The 21,696-nt window shown below is 44.7% G+C and overlaps 1 protein-coding gene across 3 annotated transcripts in view; it reads left to right on the forward strand.

Annotated features, from left to right (window-relative positions):
• PKD2L2 (polycystin 2 like 2, transient receptor potential cation channel) overlaps positions 1–21,696 on the forward strand; it is a 1,160,187-nt gene that overhangs the window by 919,833 nt on the left and 218,658 nt on the right. For all 3 annotated transcript variants that reach the window (XM_075601557.1, XM_075601558.1, XM_075601559.1), the window contains one exon: positions 17,594–17,715. In XM_075601557.1, coding sequence (XP_075457672.1) covers positions 17,594–17,715 — 122 coding nt within the window. The remainder of the gene's footprint in view (positions 1–17,593; positions 17,716–21,696) is intronic.

The raw sequence follows: 21,696 nt of genomic DNA on the forward strand, positions 1-21,696 counted from the left end.
TTATGTTGTTTTTCCTTTGTTGTCTCCCCTGGTGTTCTTTCCTTCTGTATCACTTTCCCCCACCACATGACCTCTACCCCTGGTGGTGCAAAAGTGGAAGGCGACAACAATATGAGAGATACAGAGAGCGGGATCTCTACGCCGCCCAGAGGAATCAGAATGGCCCAGAAGGACACCGACGGAATCAGGTTACGATTAAAGCACAATGAATAACGAGGTCCGGTGTATTTCTCACAACGTCAAGGGGTTTAATAGTCCTGCGAAGCGCAAGTTAGCCCTCAGGGATTACAAAAGACATAAAGCTGACTTTCTCTTTCTCCAGGAGACCCACTTTTCCAGAGATAGCTACCCAAAATTTATCGATAAGGACTTCCAAGCAGTACACTTAGCGTCCGCTCAGGTGAAAAAAAGGGGAGCTGCTATAGCCATCCACAACAGGATAGCTTTTACGGTAGAGAAAAAGGTGGCAGACAGATAGGGCAGGTTTCTGACTTTAGTGGGATCAATCCAGGGGAAGCCTCTTACACTGGCATCAGTATATGCACCTTGTGAACTATCAGCAGACTTCTTTTCCCTTTTCTTCCGGAAATTACAAAAGGAAGCCAAGGGAAATATGATTGTAGCGGGGGACCTTAACAGGACAATGAACCCCAAATTGGACCGGTGCACGGCATCTAGTCTCCCCCCTAAGCTTGATGTTCAACAAATCACCCAGGGGCTAAAAGATTGCCAACTGGTAGATATCTGGCGGGAACAGCACCCACAGAGCAGAGACTACACCTTCTTCTCCCACCCACACAACCGATACAGCCGGCTGGACTACTTCCTAGTATCCAATAGACTGGTCCCAGTGGTCTCCCATATGGGGATCCACGATATTTCGTGGTCGGACCACGCACCCATTGAGCTGCGGTGCACACTAAATTTACTAGACAGACCGGGAGCAAACTGGAGATTAAACGAGTTGTTACTGAAAATCCCAAACATTCAGAAAGAAATTGGAGAGAGGATCGGGGAATTTTTCTCTGAGAACGTGGGGAGTGTCTCATCACACACCACACTGTGGGAGGCCCATAAGGCTACCCTCAGAGTTTCTCTCATGTGCCTAGCAGCTAGGCGCAGGAGAGAACAGGAGAGTCAGATAAAAATCTTACAGGAAAAATTGTCGGTCCAAACAGAGGCACATAAAATAGCCAAAGATGATGACACCCTTCGAGTACTCTTAGATACCAAACAGCAGTTGAATGTCAGATTGGTCTCCCAGGCGGAGAAGGAAATGAGCTGGTCCAGGCGTAGGTACTTTGAGAAGGCGAACAAGCCGGACACCCTGTTAGCTAATCGACTCCGAAACAAAATTCCTAATTACCACATACAAGCCTTCCGCACGCAAGGGGGAGAGCTTACTTCTAATCCTAAGCGGATCGTGGCGGAATTCAAAAGCTACTACGAGACGCTCTACGATGGAGGTAAGGTCATATACAATCAAAAAACGAGGGAAAATCTCAGGGAATTCTTAAGGGATGCCAAATTACCGACGTTGAGCCGGGAGGAGAGGGAGGCGTTACAGACAGACTTCTCTTTAGAAGAGTTAACGGAAGTTGTAAAGTCACTTAAGCCTGCCAAGGCACCCGGCCCAGATGGCTTCTCCAACCTATACTATAAAAATACCTGAAAATTCTAGCCCCACACCTATTAAAACTATTTAATTCGGTCTTACATGGGGCCTCGTTTCCAGCCCAGATGCTTCAGGCGTCCATCTCCCTGATCCATAAATCTGGTAAGGACCCGGCAGACTGTAAGAGCTACCGGCCCATCTCGTTGATTAACACAGATGTTAAAATTTTCTCCAAACTATTAGCCAATAGAGTGGGTATCGTCCTTCCCAGATTAGTTCATCCAGACCAGGTAGGGTTCATTGGAGGAAGGCAAGCGGCAGACAATACCAGACGAATAATAGATTTGGTTGATCTGGCAAAAAAACTGAATATTCCGTCGATGGTATTGAGTCTGGACGCGGAAAAAGCCTTTGACGAGATCGATTGGCCCTATTTGAGGAGGACGCTGCAGGCATTTGGCTTTGAGGGACGTCTCTTGGAGGCCATCATGGCCTTATACGAGGGGCCAACGGCAAGGGTACGGCATCAAGGGTTCCCATCAGACCAATTTCAAATACGGAGCGGCACACGACAAGGCTGCCCGCTGTCTCCCTTGTTGTTCGCCCTGTGCGTTGAACCCTTGGCGGCGCATCTAAGAAACAACCCGGATATTACGGGAATAGCTGTAAAGGGGCAGTCACACAAAGTGGCGCTCTACGCGGATGATGTGATCCTGACATTATCAAACCCCCTTACCTCCCTGCCCAATGTCTTCTCAATCTTGGGGACCTTCAAACAAATCTCAGGGTTCAAAATTAATCAGGCCAAATCAGAAGCCCTCAACATAAATTTACCTAAACCAGTAGAAAAACTAATTGGACTAAACTTCAACTTCAAGTGGCAACCCTCTATGATTAAATACCTAGGGGTATATATCACAAAGGAGTACAAGGCTTTATATAAAGCAAATTATCCCAGGTTGTTCCGGACTTTACGAGAGGATCTCCGGAGATGGGCGGAGTGTAGCATCTCGTGGATAGGTCGTATTCATAGCGTGAAAATAAATCTCCTGCCACGGATGCTGTACCTTTTCCAGGCCCTCCCGATCCCCCTAATAAAAGACGACATCCTCGCGCTGCAGTCCTTAATAACAAATTTTATCTGGAATAAAAAAGGCCCGCGAATTAAAAAAGCAATCTTGAGGAGGCCGACCTCGAGAGGAGGGTTGGGGGTGCCATGCTTGTTCGCGTACTACGAGGCAGCTCAGCTAAGCCAGATTGTACAGTGGCACACTGATCCGAGCCTTCGGAGGTGGGTAGCATTAGAAAAAGAATGCTGCGCACCGGTAGAAATTCAGAACCTAATCTGGTTGCCCAAAAATGTCGGTCCGCTATGCGGACACCGCTGCAGGCCATGGTCAGTTCCTTGAAAACTTGGGATGCAGTTAAGTTCAAGTGTCTCCTCACATCCCCGAATTCTCTGATGACTCCCATATGGGGGAACCCAAACTTTGCTCCCGGTATGGATAGCTCTAATTTCTCAAAGTGGATTCAAGCAGGGTATCTCCGTCTAAACGATCTGGAGGGTAGGCAATATATTAAAACCTTTGATCACATCAAAGAGGAGCAGGCTATTCCTGATGCCGAATTCTTTAGATACCTCCAGATCAGGGCTTTTTATAACGAAGCCCCAATTCGGCCTCGGAGAACAAATTTTGAGCAGCTATGTTCAAGAGACACGGACACAAGGGGACTAACCTCTAGAATGTACAGGGAAGTAGTATGCCCGGAGACGGACGACCAACCCAGACTTAGTTACATGAGACAGTGGGAAGCAGACCTGGGGGAGACGTTAGAAGACGAAGACTGGGATAGGATCCTGCAGGTAGCTGCTAAAAGCTCTATCTGTACCACATTAAAGGAGAACGTATATAAAGTCCTGATGCGGTGGTATTATACGCCCACTAAATTATCTAAATTTGTCAAAGGCTACTCTCCGCTCTGCCCCAAACAGTGCGGAGACAGAGCGGACTTATGCCACATGCTGTGGTCTTGCACGAAGGTGGCCCCGATTTGGGTGGAAATTAGAGATTGGCTTCAACGACTGCTAGAAGTGGAGATCCCCCTGGATCCCTGGCTGTTTCTATTGGGCAGACGAGTCGAGGGGCTATCGAACGCCTCACATAAATTGATTACACATTTGGCAACTGCCACCAGGAGCGAGATTGCAGCATTATGGAAGCAACCAGATATTCCAATTATCCCCAAAATCAGGAACAGAATTTGGTTTGTTTGCCGGATGGACAAGTCTGGTTAACGACACCGGTTCAAATTTTCTAAAAGTCTGGGCGCCTTGGCTGGCACAGACAGACATCCCGGGAATAGATAATACCACAATTTTGCAATGATAATCAGTAAATGCGTTCTCCGGTGAAGAAACGGATCCATGACCGTATAGTGACAGAGAGCTTGGAGGGTAAGCGGGAACCCTGCTAAAATAGGGCGCCCCAAGAAAGAGTGAACTAGAGATTGAGCGACAGGAGAAAAGCGGTCCTTGGATTCTAGGAGAGAGGTTCATATACATATAAGCGCACAGAGATCCCGAGGAGGAGTCCAGTCGCCTGGGCGGCGAGGAGCCAGAGAGCCGGCACCCCCCTCTATCGAAGATACGGATCCCTCCACGCACCTCCCCGCCCCCCCCCCCCGCTCCCCTCCCCTCCCTCCTACCCTGCTTACCCTTTAGTCATGTCCCCCTGTTTGTCTTGTGAGTCTGGTGTGTCAAGTTTTTGGTTGATTGTATAAGAAAAAAATGAGGTGATGTCATTGATGCTAATGGGTGGTGTTACCATGTATGTTTTATTTCACCCAATAAAATCAAAGTTATAAAAAAAAAATATATATAATGTTGTAATATAAATATAAATATAAAAAATATATATACTGTTGTAATATAAATATAAAAAATATATATACTGTTGTAATATAAATATAAATATAAAAAATATATATACTGTTGTCATATAAATATAAATATAAAAAATATATATACTGTTGTAATATAAATATAAAAAATATATATACTGTTGTAATATAAATATAAATATAAAATATATATATATATATATATATATACTGTTGTAATATTAATCTACCGAAATAACAAAAATATTAGATACAGTACTGTAGATCTACAGTACAATATTTTATATAAAAAAAAAATTAAGTTGTATAAATATTCTTACGCATTAGTTACCCTTGGTGCCCTTTTGCGTTTTCTGGTTTTTCCATGTGCATGATAGCTCACGGTGGTTGCTGGCACAACGATGCCAGAAGTAGCTAACCAGCATTGGATATCAGCAATTTGGTGTCCGCTCGTATGCATCTCCTTAATTCGCATGCTGAGCTCCTTGGAAATCTTTTTAATGGGCATTGCTGCGAGTAGAAAGAAATACAAACACAAGAATGTATATTCGATGTTTAGTCGATGTGTATTCAATGTGCAGTGAATCCACAAAACGGATGGTGTATTTATACGGTAATGACTCACATTAGAGTACGCCCACTTTCAACACCTGTACCTCGCCGCCATGCATAAAAGGTTACACACTTTGCATAGCCCACCACTCGATGATCTTTATCTGAACTTGCCCTTGTCCAGATACTGCATTATGCCATCTGCTTCCATGGATCAACCCCGATTCTACGGACGCAGGAACCCACTCACCTCTGCCATGCCTGTCATGCAGAAAAAGCGAAAGGAGGTTGCTGTTTCCACACCAAGGCCAAAGCGACAGGCTAAGGCCAAAAAAGAAAACCTTCTGCTGACCCCAAAGGCTAATGGTTTTAATAGACGTCAGCCTTATTATGTCAAGAAGAAATACGGTGATGTACTCTCAACGCAAAACAAATGGCAGCCAACCCATCGAACACGCAGACCACTTCCTCCCATACGCTTAGACGACTCTGCCGCTGCTGTCCCGGAAATCTTCAGCCCGTCTTCTCCACTCCTCTTCCTCGACGCTGCCGCCGCCCTCCCGGAAACCAACAGGCCATCTTCTCCAGTTCTATTTGAAGATGCTGCCGCTGGTGCCTCTGAAATCCACAGGTCACTTTCTCCTTTGTGCTTAGACGACTCTGCCGCATCTCGCCCGGATATCCAGAGGTCACTTTCTCCATCCCTCTTCGACGACGCTGCTGCTTCTCCTCTACTGGATATCCACAGGTCACCTCCTCCACCCTTCTTCGATGACGCTGCCGCTTCTCTCCATGGAACCCCCATCTCATCCTCTGTAGCATCCATCAACCCAGATGTCCACACGCCATGCACAACAAGCAGCTCGTTAGACCGGATGCTGAATGGGATAAGTGTGGATATCCCCGTGGACTTCGTTATGCTGACAAAGATAGATCTGCTTCTGGAGACCATGCTAAATATGGAGCTGTATGCGAGCCGTTCCCGCCGCTCCATTCCGGCTCCAACACTTCTGCCTCCTCCACCACAGTTACAATCCTAAGTTAAGGGTTTAAATTCGTTTACACGAAAGGGTGTATATAGAGCGCGGACACGTGGTTGGAGCCGAGTGGACTACCCCGGAGTCGGCATGTGTCTCAAATGGGCCAGGGAGGGGCCCCCAGAACCGGCTGAAGTCCTTTGGGGAATGGGTTGGGGGCGCGGACGGGGATTCGCTAGAGCCTCCATCCCAAAGGCAATGGACTTGGCTATGGGACAGGGACGTCCTAGAGCCGATGACACAGTATATTTTGTTTACATGTATTTATGTTGTTTTTCCTTTGTTGTCTCCCCTGGTGTTCTTTCCTTCTGTATCACTTTCCCCCACCACATGACCTCTACCCCTGGTGGTGCAAAAGTGGAAGGCGACAACAATATGAGAGATACAGAGAGCGGGATCTCTACGCCGCCCAGAGGAATCAGAATGGCCCAGAAGGACACCGACGGAATCAGGTTACGATTAAAGCACAATGAATAACGAGGTCCGGTGTATTTCTCACAACGTCAAGGGGTTTAATAGTCCTGCGAAGCGCAAGTTAGCCCTCAGGGATTACAAAAGACATAAAGCTGACTTTCTCTTTCTCCAGGAGACCCACTTTTCCAGAGATAGCTACCCAAAATTTATCGATAAGGACTTCCAAGCAGTACACTTAGCGTCCGCTCAGGTGAAAAAAAGGGGAGCTGCTATAGCCATCCACAACAGGATAGCTTTTACGGTAGAGAAAAAGGTGGCAGACAGATAGGGCAGGTTTCTGATTTTAGTGGGATCAATCCAGGGGAAGCCTCTTACACTGGCATCAGTATATGCACCTTGTGAACTATCAGCAGACTTCTTTTCCCTTTTCTTCCGGAAATTACAAAAGGAAGCCAAGGGAAATATGATTGTAGCGGGGGACCTTAACAGGACAATGAACCCCAAATTGGACCGGTGCACGGCATCTAGTCTCCCCCCTAAGCTTGATGTTCAACAAATCACCCAGGGGCTAAAAGATTGCCAACTGGTAGATATCTGGCGGGAACAGCACCCACAGAGCAGAGACTACACCTTCTTCTCCCACCCACACAACCGATACAGCCGGCTGGACTACTTCCTAGTATCCAATAGACTGGTCCCAGTGGTCTCCCATATGGGGATCCACGATATTTCGTGGTCGGACCACGCACCATTGAGCTGCGGTGCACACTAAATTTACTAGACAGACCGGGAGCAAACTGGAGATTAAACGAGTTGTTACTGAAAATCCCAAACATTCAGAAAGAAATTGGAGAGAGGATCGGGGAATTTTTCTCTGAGAACGTGGGGAGTGTCTCATCACACACCACACTGTGGGAGGCCCATAAGGCTACCCTCAGAGTTTCTCTCATGTGCCTAGCAGCTAGGCGCAGGAGAGAACAGGAGAGTCAGATAAAAATCTTACAGGAAAAATTGTCGGTCCAAACAGAGGCACATAAAATAGCCAAAGATGATGACACCCTTCGAGTACTCTTAGATACCAAACAGCAGTTGAATGTCAGATTGGTCTCCCAGGCGGAGAAGGAAATGAGCTGGTCCAGGCGTAGGTACTTTGAGAAGGCGAACAAGCCGGACACCCTGTTAGCTAATCGACTCTGAAACAAAATTCCTAATTACCACATACAAGCCTTCCGCACGCAAGGGGGAGAGCTTACTTCTAATCCTAAGCGGATCGTGGCGGAATTCAAAAGCTACTACGAGACGCTCTACGATGGAGGTAAGGTCATATACAATCAAAAAACGAGGGACAATCTCAGGGAATTCTTAAGGGATGCCAAATTACCGACGTTGAGCCGGGAGGAGAGGGAGGCGTTACAGACAGACTTCTCTTTAGAAGAGTTAACGGAAGTTGTAAAGTCACTTAAGCCTGCCAAGGCACCCGGCCCAGATGGCTTCTCCAACCTATACTATAAAAAATACCTGAAAATTCTAGCCCCACACCTATTAAAACTATTTAATTCGGTCTTACATGGGGCCTCGTTTCCAGCCCAGATGCTTCAGGCGTCCATCTCCCTGATCCATAAATCTGGTAAGGACCCGGCAGACTGTAAGAGCTACCGGCCCATCTCGTTGATTAACACAGATGTTAAAATTTTCTCCAAACTATTAGCCAATAGAGTGGGTATCGTCCTTCCCAGATTAGTTCATCCAGACCAGGTAGGGTTCATTGGAGGAAGGCAAGCGGCAGACAATACCAGACGAATAATAGATTTGGTTGATCTGGCAAAAAAACTGAATATTCCGTCGATGGTATTGAGTCTGGACGCGGAAAAAGCCTTTGACGAGATTGATTGGCCCTATTTGAGGAGGACGCTGCAGGCATTTGGCTTTGAGGGACGTCTCTTGGAGGCCATCATGGCCTTATACGAGGGGCCAACGGCAAGGGTACGGCATCAAGGGTTCCCATCAGACCAATTTCAAATACGGAGCGGCACACGACAAGGCTGCCCGCTGTCTCCCTTGTTGTTCGCCCTGTGCGTTGAACCCTTGGCGGCGCATCTAAGAAACAACCCGGATATTACGGGAATAGCTGTAAAGGGGCAGTCACACAAAGTGGCGCTCTACGCGGATGATGTGATCCTGACATTATCAAACCCCCTTACCTCCCTGCCCAATGTCTTCTCAATCTTGGGGACCTTCAAACAAATCTCAGGGTTCAAAATTAATCAGGCCAAATCAGAAGCCCTCAACATAAATTTACCTAAACCAGTAGAAAAACTAATTGGACTAAACTTCAACTTCAAGTGGCAACCCTCTATGATTAAATACCTAGGGGTATATATCACAAAGGAGTACAAGGCTTTATATAAAGCAAATTATCCCAGGTTGTTCCGGACTTTACGAGAGGATCTCCGGAGATGGGTGGAGTGTAGCATCTCGTGGATAGGTCGTATTCATAGCGTGAAAATAAATCTCCTGCCACGGATGCTGTAACTTTTCCAGGCCCTCCCGATCCCCCTAATAAAAGACGACATCCTCGCGCTGCAGTCCTTAATAACAAATTTTATCTGGAATAAAAAAGGCCCGCGAATTAAAAAAGCAATCTTGAGGAGGCCGACCTCGAGAGGAGGGTTGGGGGTGCCATGCTTGTTCGCGTACTACGAGGCAGCTCAGCTAAGCCAGATTGTACAGTGGCACACTGATCCGAGCCTTCGGAGGTGGGTAGCATTAGAAAAAGAATGCTGCGCACCGGTAGAAATTCAGAACCTAATCTGGTTGCCCAAAAATGTCGGTCCGCTATGCGGACACCGCTGCAGGCCATGGTCAGTTCCTTGAAAACTTGGGATGCAGTTAAGTTCAAGTGTCTCCTCACATCCCCGAATTCTCTGATGACTCCCATATGGGGGAACCCAAACTTTGCTCCCGGTATGGATAGCTCTAATTTCTCAAAGTGGATTCAAGCAGGGTATCTCCGTCTAAACGATCTGGAGGGTAGGCAATATATTAAAACCTTTGATCACATCAAAGAGGAGCAGGCTATTCCTGACGCCGAATTCTTTAGATACCTCCAGATCAGGGCTTTTTATAACGAAGCCCCAATTCGGCCTCGGAGAACAAATTTTGAGCAGCTATGTTCAAGAGACACGGACACAAGGGGACTAACCTCTAGAATGTACAGGGAAGTAGTATGCCCGGAGACGGACGACCAACCCAGACTTAGTTACATGAGACAGTGGGAAGCAGACCTGGGGGAGACGTTAGAAGACGAAGACTGGGATAGGATCCTGCAGGTAGCTGCTAAAAGCTCTATCTGTACCACATTAAAGGAGAACGTATATAAAGTCCTGATGCGGTGGTATTATACGCCCACTAAATTATCTAAATTTGTCAAAGGCTACTCTCCGCTCTGCCCCAAACAGTGCGGAGACAGAGCGGACTTATGCCACATGCTGTGGTCTTGCACGAAGGTGGCCCCGATTTGGGTGGAAATTAGAGATTGGCTTCAACGACTGCTAGAAGTGGAGATCCCCCTGGATCCCTGGCTGTTTCTATTGGGCAGACGAGTCGAGGGGCTATCGAACGCCTCACATAAATTGATTACACATTTGGCAACTGCCACCAGGAGCGAGATTGCAGCATTATGGAAGCAACCAGATATTCCAATTATCCCCAAAATCAGGAACAGAATTTGGTTTGTTTGCCGGATGGACAAGTCTGGTTAACGACACCGGTTCAAATTTTCTAAAAGTCTGGGCGCCTTGGCTGGCACAGACAGACATCCCGGGAATAGATAATACCACAATTTTGCAATGATAATCAGTAAATGCGTTCTCCGGTGAAGAAACGGATCCATGACCGTATAGTGACAGAGAGCTTGGAGGGTAAGCGGGAACCCTGCTAAAATAGGGCGCCCCAAGAAAGAGTGAACTAGAGATTGAGCGACAGGAGAAAAGCGGTCCTTGGATTCTAGGAGAGAGGTTCATATACATATAAGCGCACAGAGATCCCGAGGAGGAGTCCAGTCGCCTGGGCGGCGAGGAGCCAGAGAGCCGGCACCCCCCTCTATCGAAGATACGGATCCCTCCACGCACCTCCCCGCCCCCCTCCCTCCTACCCTGCTTACCCTTTAGTCATGTCCCCCTGTTTGTCTTGTGAGTCTGGTGTGTCAAGTTTTTGGTTGATTGTATAAGAAAAAAATGAGGTGATGTCATTGATGCTAATGGGTGGTGTTACCATGTATGTTTTATTTCACCCAATAAAATCAAAGTTATAAAAAAAAAATATATATAATGTTGTAATATAAATATAAATATAAAAAATATATATACTGTTGTAATATAAATATAAATATAAAAAATATATATACTGTTGTAATATAAATATAAAAAATATATATACTGTTGTAATATAAATATAAATATAAAAAATATATATACTGTTGTCATATAAATATAAATATAAAAAATATATATACTGTTGTAATATAAATATAAAAAATATATATACTGTTGTAATATAAATATAAATATAAAATATATATATATATATATATACTGTTGTAATATTAATCTACCGAAATAACAAAAATATTAGATACAGTACTGTAGATCTACAGTACAATATTTTATATAAAAAAAAATTAAGTTGTATAAATATTCTTACGCATTAGTTACCCTTGGTGCCCTTTTGCGTTTTCTGGTTTTTCCATGTGCATGATAGCTCACGGTGGTTGCTGGCACAACGATGCCAGAAGTAGCTAACCAGCATTGGATATCAGCAATTTGGTGTCCGCTCGTATGCATCTCCTTAATTCGCATGCTGAGCTCCTTGGAAATCTTTTTAACGGGCATTGCTGCGAGTAGAAAGAAATACAAACACAAGAATGTATATTCGATGTTTAGTCGATGTGTATTCAATGTGCAGTGAATCCACAAAACGGATGGTGTATTTATACGGTAATGACTCACATTAGAGTACGCCCACTTTCAACACCTGTACCTCGCCGCCATGCATAAAAGGTTACACACTTTGCATAGCCCACCACTCGATGATCTTTATCTGAACTTGCCCTTGTCCAGATACTGCATTATGCCATCTGCTTCCATGGATCAACCCCGATTCTACGGACGCAGGAACCCACTCGCCTCTGCCGTGCCTGTCATGCAGAAAAAGCGAAAGGAGGTTGCTGTTTCCACACCAAGGCCAAAGCGACAGGCTAAGGCCAAAAAAGAAAACCTTCTGCTGACCCCAAAGGCTAATGGTTTTAATAGACGTCAACCTTATTATGTCAAGAAGAAATACGGTGATGTACTCTCAACGCAAAACAAATGGCAGCCAACCCATCGAACACGCAGACCACTTCCTCCCATACGCTTAGACGACTCTGCCGCCGCTGTCCTGGAAATCTTCAGCCCGTCTTCTCCACTCCTCTTCCTCGACGCTGCCGCCGCCCTCCCGGAAACCAACAGGCCATCTTCTCCAGTTCTATTTGAAGATGCTGCCGCTGGTGCCTCTGAAATCCACAGGTCACTTTCTCCTTTGTGCTTAGACGACTCTGCCGCATCTCGCCCGGATATCCAGAGGTCACTTTCTCCATCCCTCTTCGACGACGCTGCTGCTTCTCCTCTACTGGATATCCACAGGTCACCTCCTCCACCCTTCTTCGATGACGCTGCCGCTTCTCTCCATGGAACCCCCATCTCATCCTCCGTAGCACCCATCCACCCAGATGTCCACACGCCATGCACAACAAGCAGCTCGTTAGACCGGATGCTGAATGGGATAAGTGTGGATATCCCCGTGGACTTCGTTATGCTGACAAAGATAGATCTGCTTCTGGAGACCATGCTAAATATGGAGCAACGTATGCTACATATGGATCAACGGATGGATCGACGGATGGAGAAGATAAAGGCTGACATAGTGGGGATACATCATTTGCTCGGCGTTCATGCCCCTGTTTCCCCGACGCCGGAGCAGGAGGGTGGCGTGGATGTGATGAATGGGAGCATCGACCCCCTTCCATCACCAAGCGCACCCCCTCAACCAGAAGATTTAGTGTACATGTATGCCGTTGAGGAGGACATGACAACCCCGTCAAGACCACGCCAGGAGACAACACGGCGACCAAGACAGGAGGAAAGTTTCCTCCCAGACAACCTACCCTCGCCCGTCGCCACAAGCACACCCGCTCACAGAAGACCTACATTCGCTAGCATCGATACGGTGCCCAACATCACCCTGCGTGATCTGCCACCGGCACTCAGGGAGAAGTATGCCTTGTTAATTTTTAAGCACCTCGTGTCCTACTGGATGTACTGCGAGTGGGCCTTCAAAGTGAACTATGAAGGAAATCGCGTAAAAAAGGCGCTTCCTGACAATTTAAGAAAGACCATTCTGGAGGAATTGCGGCGCTTTTATCCAATTACAGATCCTGTAATGAAAGGCGTTCGAGACTGCATGAATGGCGTTTTGCGCCATGCAAGGCATCGGCCATGGAAGGACAATTTGGTGGGGTACGCATTTGAGTGAGTGTTCAACTGTTGAAAATGTTTGGTAAATGTTTTGTTCCAGTCCCCATGGCCCGCAGACAGGCCCGGTTTTCAAGGTTGTCCTGAAAACTGGGCCTGTTTGCTGCCCTCGAGGACTGTAGTGGTGCAGGCCTGACTACCTGTTCTGCACACAATCCCACTGCAAATGTTTTGACTTGCCATTCTTGTGTAAAGGAGATGTTCCGTTTTGTATATTTTATGAATAAAGAAAAATTTTTAATCACAGGTAAGACCATACTGTTGTGCTGAACTGTACTGTACATGTTTTGACCTGCTGTACTTAAATAAAGGAGATGTTGTTGTGTGTTTTTTAACTTGTATTTATACAGAAATGTTTTAACTTGCTGTACACACACACACGACCTGCACAGTTCCAGTCCCCATGGCCCGCAAACAGGCCCGGTTTTCAATGTTGTCCTGAAAACTGGGCCTGTTTGCTGCTCTCGAGAACTGTAGTGGTGCAGGCCTGACTGACTATTCTGCACACCATCCCACTGCAAATGTTTTGACTTGCCGTTCTTGTGTAAAGGAGATGTTCCGTTTTGTATATTTTATGAATAAAGAATTTTTTTTTATAACATGTGACTGTAAACCATATTGACTGACTGTAAATGTTTTTACTTTCTGTAAATAAATGTTTTCACTAGCAGTAAACCATACACCTGTTGATGTTTTGATTGCTGTGCACTTAATGTTTTTACATTGTACAGTATTTGTAAATACATGTTTTTGTACTTACTGTACTCCACCAATAAAAGAACATGTTGATTTGTTTTAAATTGTTCCATTGGCTCCTTTGATACTGTAACAAAAAACAGTGTTTCTAGAATGTACACTACTGTCCAGGCATACTGTACTGTATACTGTAGGCATGCTCAGTACTGCACATCACAAGAGTATTGAAAAAAATAGAAGACACATACTGTACTGTACTGTACAGTATGTACTGGTACTGCATAGAAGACACATACTGTATGTACTGTAATACATGCAGAATAAATGCATACTTTTTATTTTTTCGGGTTTATTACACAGTATACTGTATATAAAAAAGTATTGTATACTGTACAGTCGGAAAACATCAGCATACTGTTTCAGGTATTCTATACTAATCAATAACAACGGCCACTAAACTGTAGACTCCTGTACGTGGTTTTTTAAATCCGATTCAGCAATGTGCAGGCATTGTTACACAAAGCGATATTATCCTTCGAAATCCCTCCATTAGCCGTTTTCTTTTCTGAGGAAAAACAAAAAGAAAAGTTTTACTGTAATGGTCAGACCCCTAAAGAAGTACCCAGTCAGTCCCACCAACGCGTTTCGAGCTTCCGCTCTTTCTCAATACACCTTGAGAAAGAGCGGAAGCTCGAAATGCGTTGGTGGTGGCCTTAGGGCTCGTTTTTTGTATCCATGCTCTGATCCATTAAAACGGCTTTTATTTTGGGACTCACTCTCCAGTAGTTGTTTTTTACAGTAGTGCTCCATCTCTCCTTCATTAACTCTATTGGATCCGTTGGAGTACCGGAAGCACACACCTGTGGAGGTATATCTCACCTGAGGTCAACCTCAGTCAACCTCAGTGAGTTAATTTACTCCTTTATACACCCCAGTTATCCACATCGATGTATTTAGGCTGGACACTAGCAAGTGTGAGTTCTCACTAATCAAGAGGTGGAACTCTATCCGGTTTATCGGTGTATAGTGGGTCTGGTGTATTATCATTTCATGGTTGGTCACATCATTTGGTGGGATACTTCAAGGATACAGTTTAAAGCATTTATGCCATTATGAGCCTATGCAGCCTTTGTGATCTATGTTGAGCACCATACAGCTTTTTGTTTTCTTTTTTAACGAAACACCTGCAAGTCGACACATTACTGAAGTGCATGCGCATTACAATTCATGAATATCTGCCATCTGGCGGACACGCGAAGAATTTCAACCTATTCAATCCAAACCATTCTCAATAAACGCATCAACCGCGCGTCAACCGCGCATGACCCGTGCATGACCCGCGGCTGAGAACGCAACATGAATGCGGCATGCACCCTTCTATTTCAGCAGTGCTGCGTCTACACCTCCTGCCGGTAGCACGCCGGGCTGTTGCTGTTTTCCCTGCTGTTCCCCATTGATCCGGAAGTTACGTCATAGCCGCCGGTCATGTGACCACCCACTGCGACGGAGCAGTTGCAGGAGGGTTGGCGGCTTGAAGAATCTTCAGCACATCGTGGTGTTACGGCGCCACACATTGATTCTGCAGTCCCTGCTGTGTGGATGATCACCTAGCGTGACAGAGTCATTACAGAAGGGTTGGCGGCTAAACAAGCGACATGAGGATCGTAAGGCCACGGCGCCATTAACTCCATTCAAAAGTGAGTCTTTCTATCTCAACATTATTAGTGCTTATTCAGAGCCAGTTGCTGGGAAAGACTATTTTTATATGTTTACTTATTTGGAGTCTGCCATGACCGATGTCCCTGAATATGCTTTTATCAACATTCAACAGCATTCTTGTATTTCTGAGTGCCTTGTGGGTTAACACTCTGTTCACCCGTTTATATACACTCACAGGTGGGTAGTGGGGGAGGGTTGTTATGCCTCCTGGGCGGTTAGTGGGGGAGGGTGGGTTAACCCCTTTATTTTCATAGCGGTTTATAACTGCTAAGGTGATTAAGGGGTTAGGGGACATTAGATAGTAGCTTTTTTTTCTTGTGTATTTTTTGCAGCACCGGAGTTCATGGATGGGGTGAGGCCTTCATCGTGGCAGCCTGGCAGGGGTGAGTGCAAGATGTAATTATTTTATTACTGCTGCTTATTGTATGTTAAATGGGCAAATTCACTATTATCCATATGTGGAGAATAGTAATTTTGCCCATTACTGTACTGTATGTGTTAGGGTGCGGGGGTGCGGGAGTGCGGGTGTGTATTTATTTAAAAGTATTTATGTATTTTTTTTTGGGGGGGGGGCACAGAATTGGTACTGCAGGCAAGTGGGGACCCCCAGACACCTGCGGGGACCACCCGAGGGCCACCGCCGGCCTGTAGTATAATTCCTGTGCACCCCCAAAAATTAAGATATGGTATGTATGTTAGGGGGATATAGTGGTTTTTGGGGGCACCGTGGGTTGGTGTGTTATATATTGCTATGTTTATTGGGGGAAATTGTCCCCAATACACATGCTATTGTGCTTTAACCCCTTCATTGCCTTAGCGAATAGCCACTAAGGTAATGAAGCTGCTTTTATGTCTTTTTTTTAATAGTGTGCGGGAGCAGGGGGTCTCCTGAGCTGAACCGCTTTGATTTCTGTCTCAGGGACCCCCTGCTTCCCAAATTACAGGCCCAAATATGGGACATCGGATGCCAGTATCCCATTGTTTTTATGTCACACGTCACGCGACGTGGACGCTATAAAAATGACGGTGCCACTGGCACCCGATGCCCTATACCAGGGCCTGTAACTCGGGAAGCAGGGAGTCCCTGAGCCAGAAATCAAAGCGGTTTCAGCTCAGGAGACACCCTGCTCCTGCACACTATTAATACAAATGACATTAATGCAGCTTCATTACCATAGCGGATAGCCGCTACGGTAATGAATGATTGTTTATTGATATGTGTGTTTTGAGACTAGTGTAGATGTGCAGGGGTTCTCCGGAGAATAACCACGGTTTTAGGTCCAGGGTGCCCCTGCTTCCCGAGATAATGGCCCGTTATGGTTTGCCGGTATCCCTCTGCTTTGTTTACATCCCACGATCACGTGATCGGGACATCTCAAAGCAGAGGGATACCGGCACCCCATAATGGTGCCTGTATCTCGGAAGCAGGGGGTCCCCGGACCTGAAACTAACACGGTTCTGCTCCATAGAACCCCTGCACGTCTACACTATTAATAAAATGTTTTATTTAAAAATATTTTTTTAACTGTGAGATTTGCGCAGAGAGAGGCGAATCTCTCTCTGCTGCAGGCAGATCTCGCCAGGGGAACCCTTCTTGGCAGGCAGATCATCTCGCCACCGGCAACTCGCCATGTTTGGAAATGTTGCTCTCGCAGGTTTTCAGGCCTTTCTGCATACCTTGTGAGCAACTCGCCAAAAGCATGGCGAGTCCAAACCCCTTGTCGAAAATGCATTTTCGCTGCTTACTGCATGAGGCCCTTAATCCGTTAGACAATTTTCAGTTATAGGGGGGAAAAAATGATTCTGCCTTTTTGAAAATGATCCAAGGAGGTTTGAAAGGAAATGGCCAATCCGTGGCGGAGTCGAATTATTACAGAAATTCTGCACATCTCTAGTTAAAACCAAATGGGACTTGCTTCTTAATGAATACATCTTTGAACTGTTAAACTTGAAATATTTTTTTCTGCTAATATTTATACAGACAGATGTAGAAAGTGCAAAGGACGTTAATCTCTTCTTTTGTAATGCCAAGCAATGCTTACAATTTATCCACTCTGCAATGTGCTAATAATATCATAATTTATTTTCAGAATTATGAACAGGCGTTATTAAAACTTAGACTCAAGAAAGCTGCAGTAGAAGACATTAATAAAAGTCTATTTGAGTCTGGATTAAACCTTAGCTTCCACAGACTTCATGAAGACATGAAAGCGTATGATTTTTATTATTATTTTTTTGTTATATTGAAATAGGAAATTAGGTCTAACATAAAATCCTGCAAATATATACATGTTCATAGAGTGTTTTCAATCAATCATTTATCCAATACCTGAAGTCATTGTATGACATTTAATTATCAGAGAGCAGCATTGCATAAGTTTATTGATTACATAAAAAGTCTCTTAATCATCATAATAAATTCAGGTTTGCATATTTGAAGACCAATGCAATGATGAGCAAAGATAATGGTTTCTGCCTAGCAAGTATCACAATTTGAAATGTCACTGATATCATAGGGAGACAGCTAAAATGCTAGTTAAAACTTCTAATTAATGGGTCTCTGTGCCGGTAGCAGCAGGTTATCATGGTAATGTTGAACATCATAAGGGAAACAGATGTTGCACATGGAATAATAAATGTCATAACGCCCTGTCACACAATAACACTGTCATTAATTTAGAATAAGCTTCTTGTACATTTATTGTGCATAAAAAGTATGTGAGATACTGTAGCATAATGTTGTGGGGATCTAAATCCGCTCGCCAGGTGCAAATGATGGTGGCTTATACAGTAGGTAAATAAATAACCTTGGGGTACAAAGAACTTGACCAAACCCAATCCACCACAATTTTGTGCTACTGCCTAGAGTGAGGTAACATGATATAAAGCAGAATTTATATATATATGTATATATATGTATATATATGTATATATATGTATGTATATGTTCTCCCTTGGGCTTCCCGCTTTCTTTCTCTAACCTCTTCTTTTGGCCTTCAACAGTGGACTGCAGCCAGCACCCACAAGGATGGCCACTACTTAGACCTGGTTTTCACTAAAAACTTCTCTCTCTCCGACTTCTCCATTTCCCCTTTTCCTCTCTCTGACCATCACCTCATCTCATTTTCTCTCTCTCGCTTCTCTCCATCTCCATCTCGCCCTCGTTTTTGCAGAAACCTGCACTCTATTAACCTACCAGCTCTTGATTCCACTTTACGCTCCTCCCTCTCCTCTCTCAGTTCCGCTTCAGACCCTGACAACCTGGTCAGGAACTACAACTCTGCCTTATCTTCCTCTCTTGATCTTCATGCCCCACTTTCTCTCTGCCGTCCTCGCCCTTCTAACCCCAGACCCTGGCTAAACTCCCACACACGCATGCTGCGTTCCTCCACTCGTTCCTCTGAACGCCTCTGGAGGAAATCTCATACGCTCGCAGACTTCATTCACTACAAATTTATGCTATCCTGTTTCAACTCTGCCCTCTTTCAGGCTAAACAAACCTACTTTTCATCACTAATCAACACACACAAGTCTAACCCACGCCGTCTCTTTTCTGTCTTTGACTCTCTACTCAGACCACCCTCAGCTGCCTCCTCTTCTTCATCCATCTCACCTCAGGACTTTGCTGACTTTTTTAAGAAAAAGGTGGAGTCCATACGGCAGAACATCCCATCTGTTGTCTCCTCCCATCCCACAATGCTTCCCAACTCTCCTCCTGTCTTTCTTGACTCTTTTTCTGCTATCTCGGAGGAGGATGTATCATTGCTGATCTCCTCTTCGCCCTCTACCACTTGCCCACTTGACCCCATTCCCTCCCATCTCCTAAAACCTCTTGCTCCTTCTATAATCCCTATGCTCACACAGATCTTTAACTCTTCCCTCTACTCTGGTACCTTTCCTTCATCCTTCAAGCATGCAACCGTTATACCATTACTCAAAAACAGCAAGCTTGACCCTACCTGTCCTTCTAACTATCGACCTGTCTCCCTCCTGCCTTTTGCCTCCAAACTCCTTGAACGTCTTGTATTCTCTCGATTGCTACACTTTCTCAACACCTATTCTGTACTAGACCCTCTACAATCTGGCTTCCGCACTGCTCACTCTACTGAAACAGCCCTCACTAAAATAACTGACGACCTCCACGCTGCCAAAGACAGAGGTCATTACACTCTGCTCATATTACTCGACCTCTCTGCAGCATTCGACACCGTGGACCACCCTCTTCTCCTTCACATTCTCCATACTCTTGGTATTCGGAACAAAGCTTTATCCTGGATCTCCTCTTACCTCTCCCATCGTACCTTCAGTGTCTCTTTTGCTAACACCTCCTCCTCCTCTATTGATCTCTCTGTGGGGGTACCCCAGGGCTCTGTCCTGGGACCCCTTCTCTTTTCTCTCTACACACTCTCTCTAGGTGACCTAATCACATCTTTTGGGTTTAAATATCACCTCTATGCTGACGACACACAAATTTACCTTTCAACCCCTGACCTTACACCTGCTATACAGACCAAAGTTTCTGAATGCCTCTCTGGAATATCATCCTGGATGGCCATCCGCCGACTGAAACTTAACATGGCAAAAACAGAGCTCCTTATACTACCTCCCAAACCTGGCCCTACTACATCCTTCCACATTGCTATTGGAAATACGATCATTCACCCAGTAGCCCAAGCACGCTGCCTAGGGGTCACACTTGATTCCTCTCTCTCATTCTCCTCTCATATTCAAAACGTTTCTAAAACTTGTCGCTTTTTCCTCCGCAATATCACAAAGATACGCCCTTTCCTCTGTTACTCAACTGCTAAAACTCTGACTCAGGCCCTCATTCTCTCACGTCTCGATTACTGCAACCTCCTGCTGTCCGGCCTTCCTACCTCTCACCTGTCTCCCCTACAATCTATCCTAAACACTGCTGCCAGAATCACTCTACTCTTTCCTAAATCTGTCTCAGCGTCTCCCCTGCTGAAATCCCTCTCCTGGCTTCCGATTAAATCGCGTATCTCACACTCAATTCTACTGCTCACTTTTAAAGCTTTACATTCTTCTGCCCCTCATTACATCTCAGCCCTAATTTCTCGTTATGCACCATCACGACTCTTGCGTTCTTCTCAAGGATGTCTTCTTTCTACCCCCTTTGTATCTAAAGCTCTCTCCCGCCTTAAACCTTTCTCACTTTCTGCCCCACACCTCTGGAATGCTCTTCCCCTCAATACCCGACTAGCCCCCTCGCTATCCACCTTTAAGACCCACCTTAAGACACATCTGCTTAAAGAAGCATATGAGTAGCACTGGATAATCAAGGACACATGACACAAAGCATGGCCTCCTGCAGACGCACTTACTAGTATTCCCTCCTACTGTCTCTGTACGTTCTCCCTACCTACCAATTAGATTGTAAGCTCCTCGGAGCAGGGACTCCTTCCTTAATGTTACTTTTACAGTATGTCTGAAGCACTTATTCCCATGATGTGTTATTTATATTTGTTATTTATATGACATGTATTACTACTGTGAAGCGCTATGTACATTTTATGGCGCTATACAAATAAAGACATACATACATACATACATACATATATGTATATATATGTATGTATATGTATGTATATGTATGTATATATATGTATATATATATATGTATATATATATGTATATATGTATATGTATATATGTGTATGTATATATGTGTATGTATATATATATATATGTGTATATGTGTATATATATATATATATATATATATATATATATATATATATATATATATATATATATATATATATATATATATATATATATATATATATATATATATATATATATATATATATATATATACAGTATATATATATATATATATATATATATATATATATATTTATTACTGAGGTAAGTTATGGTGAGTAAAAAAAGTGACAAAAACCCTCCACAGCAAAGCAAATATGCAAATGTAAATACAATTGTATGTTCATCTGCATGTCTTAGGCAGGTCTGCAACCCCGCCTTTCCCCATTATCACCCAGCACACAGCACTTCCACTGCAGCAAGGGATTCTGGGAAATTACATGCAAATGAGCACACAATGCCACTTTTTGCTTCAAAAACCATTTTTAACATGGTTCCCTATAGGCAGTGCTCATTGCTGTGACCATGCAGCAAGCTTAAGCCTATAGGGAACCATGTTAAAAAT

The sequence above is a fragment of the Ascaphus truei genome, chromosome 5 (genome assembly GCF_040206685.1).
Source record: "Ascaphus truei isolate aAscTru1 chromosome 5, aAscTru1.hap1, whole genome shotgun sequence".
Lineage (NCBI taxonomy): Eukaryota > Metazoa > Chordata > Amphibia > Anura > Ascaphidae > Ascaphus > Ascaphus truei.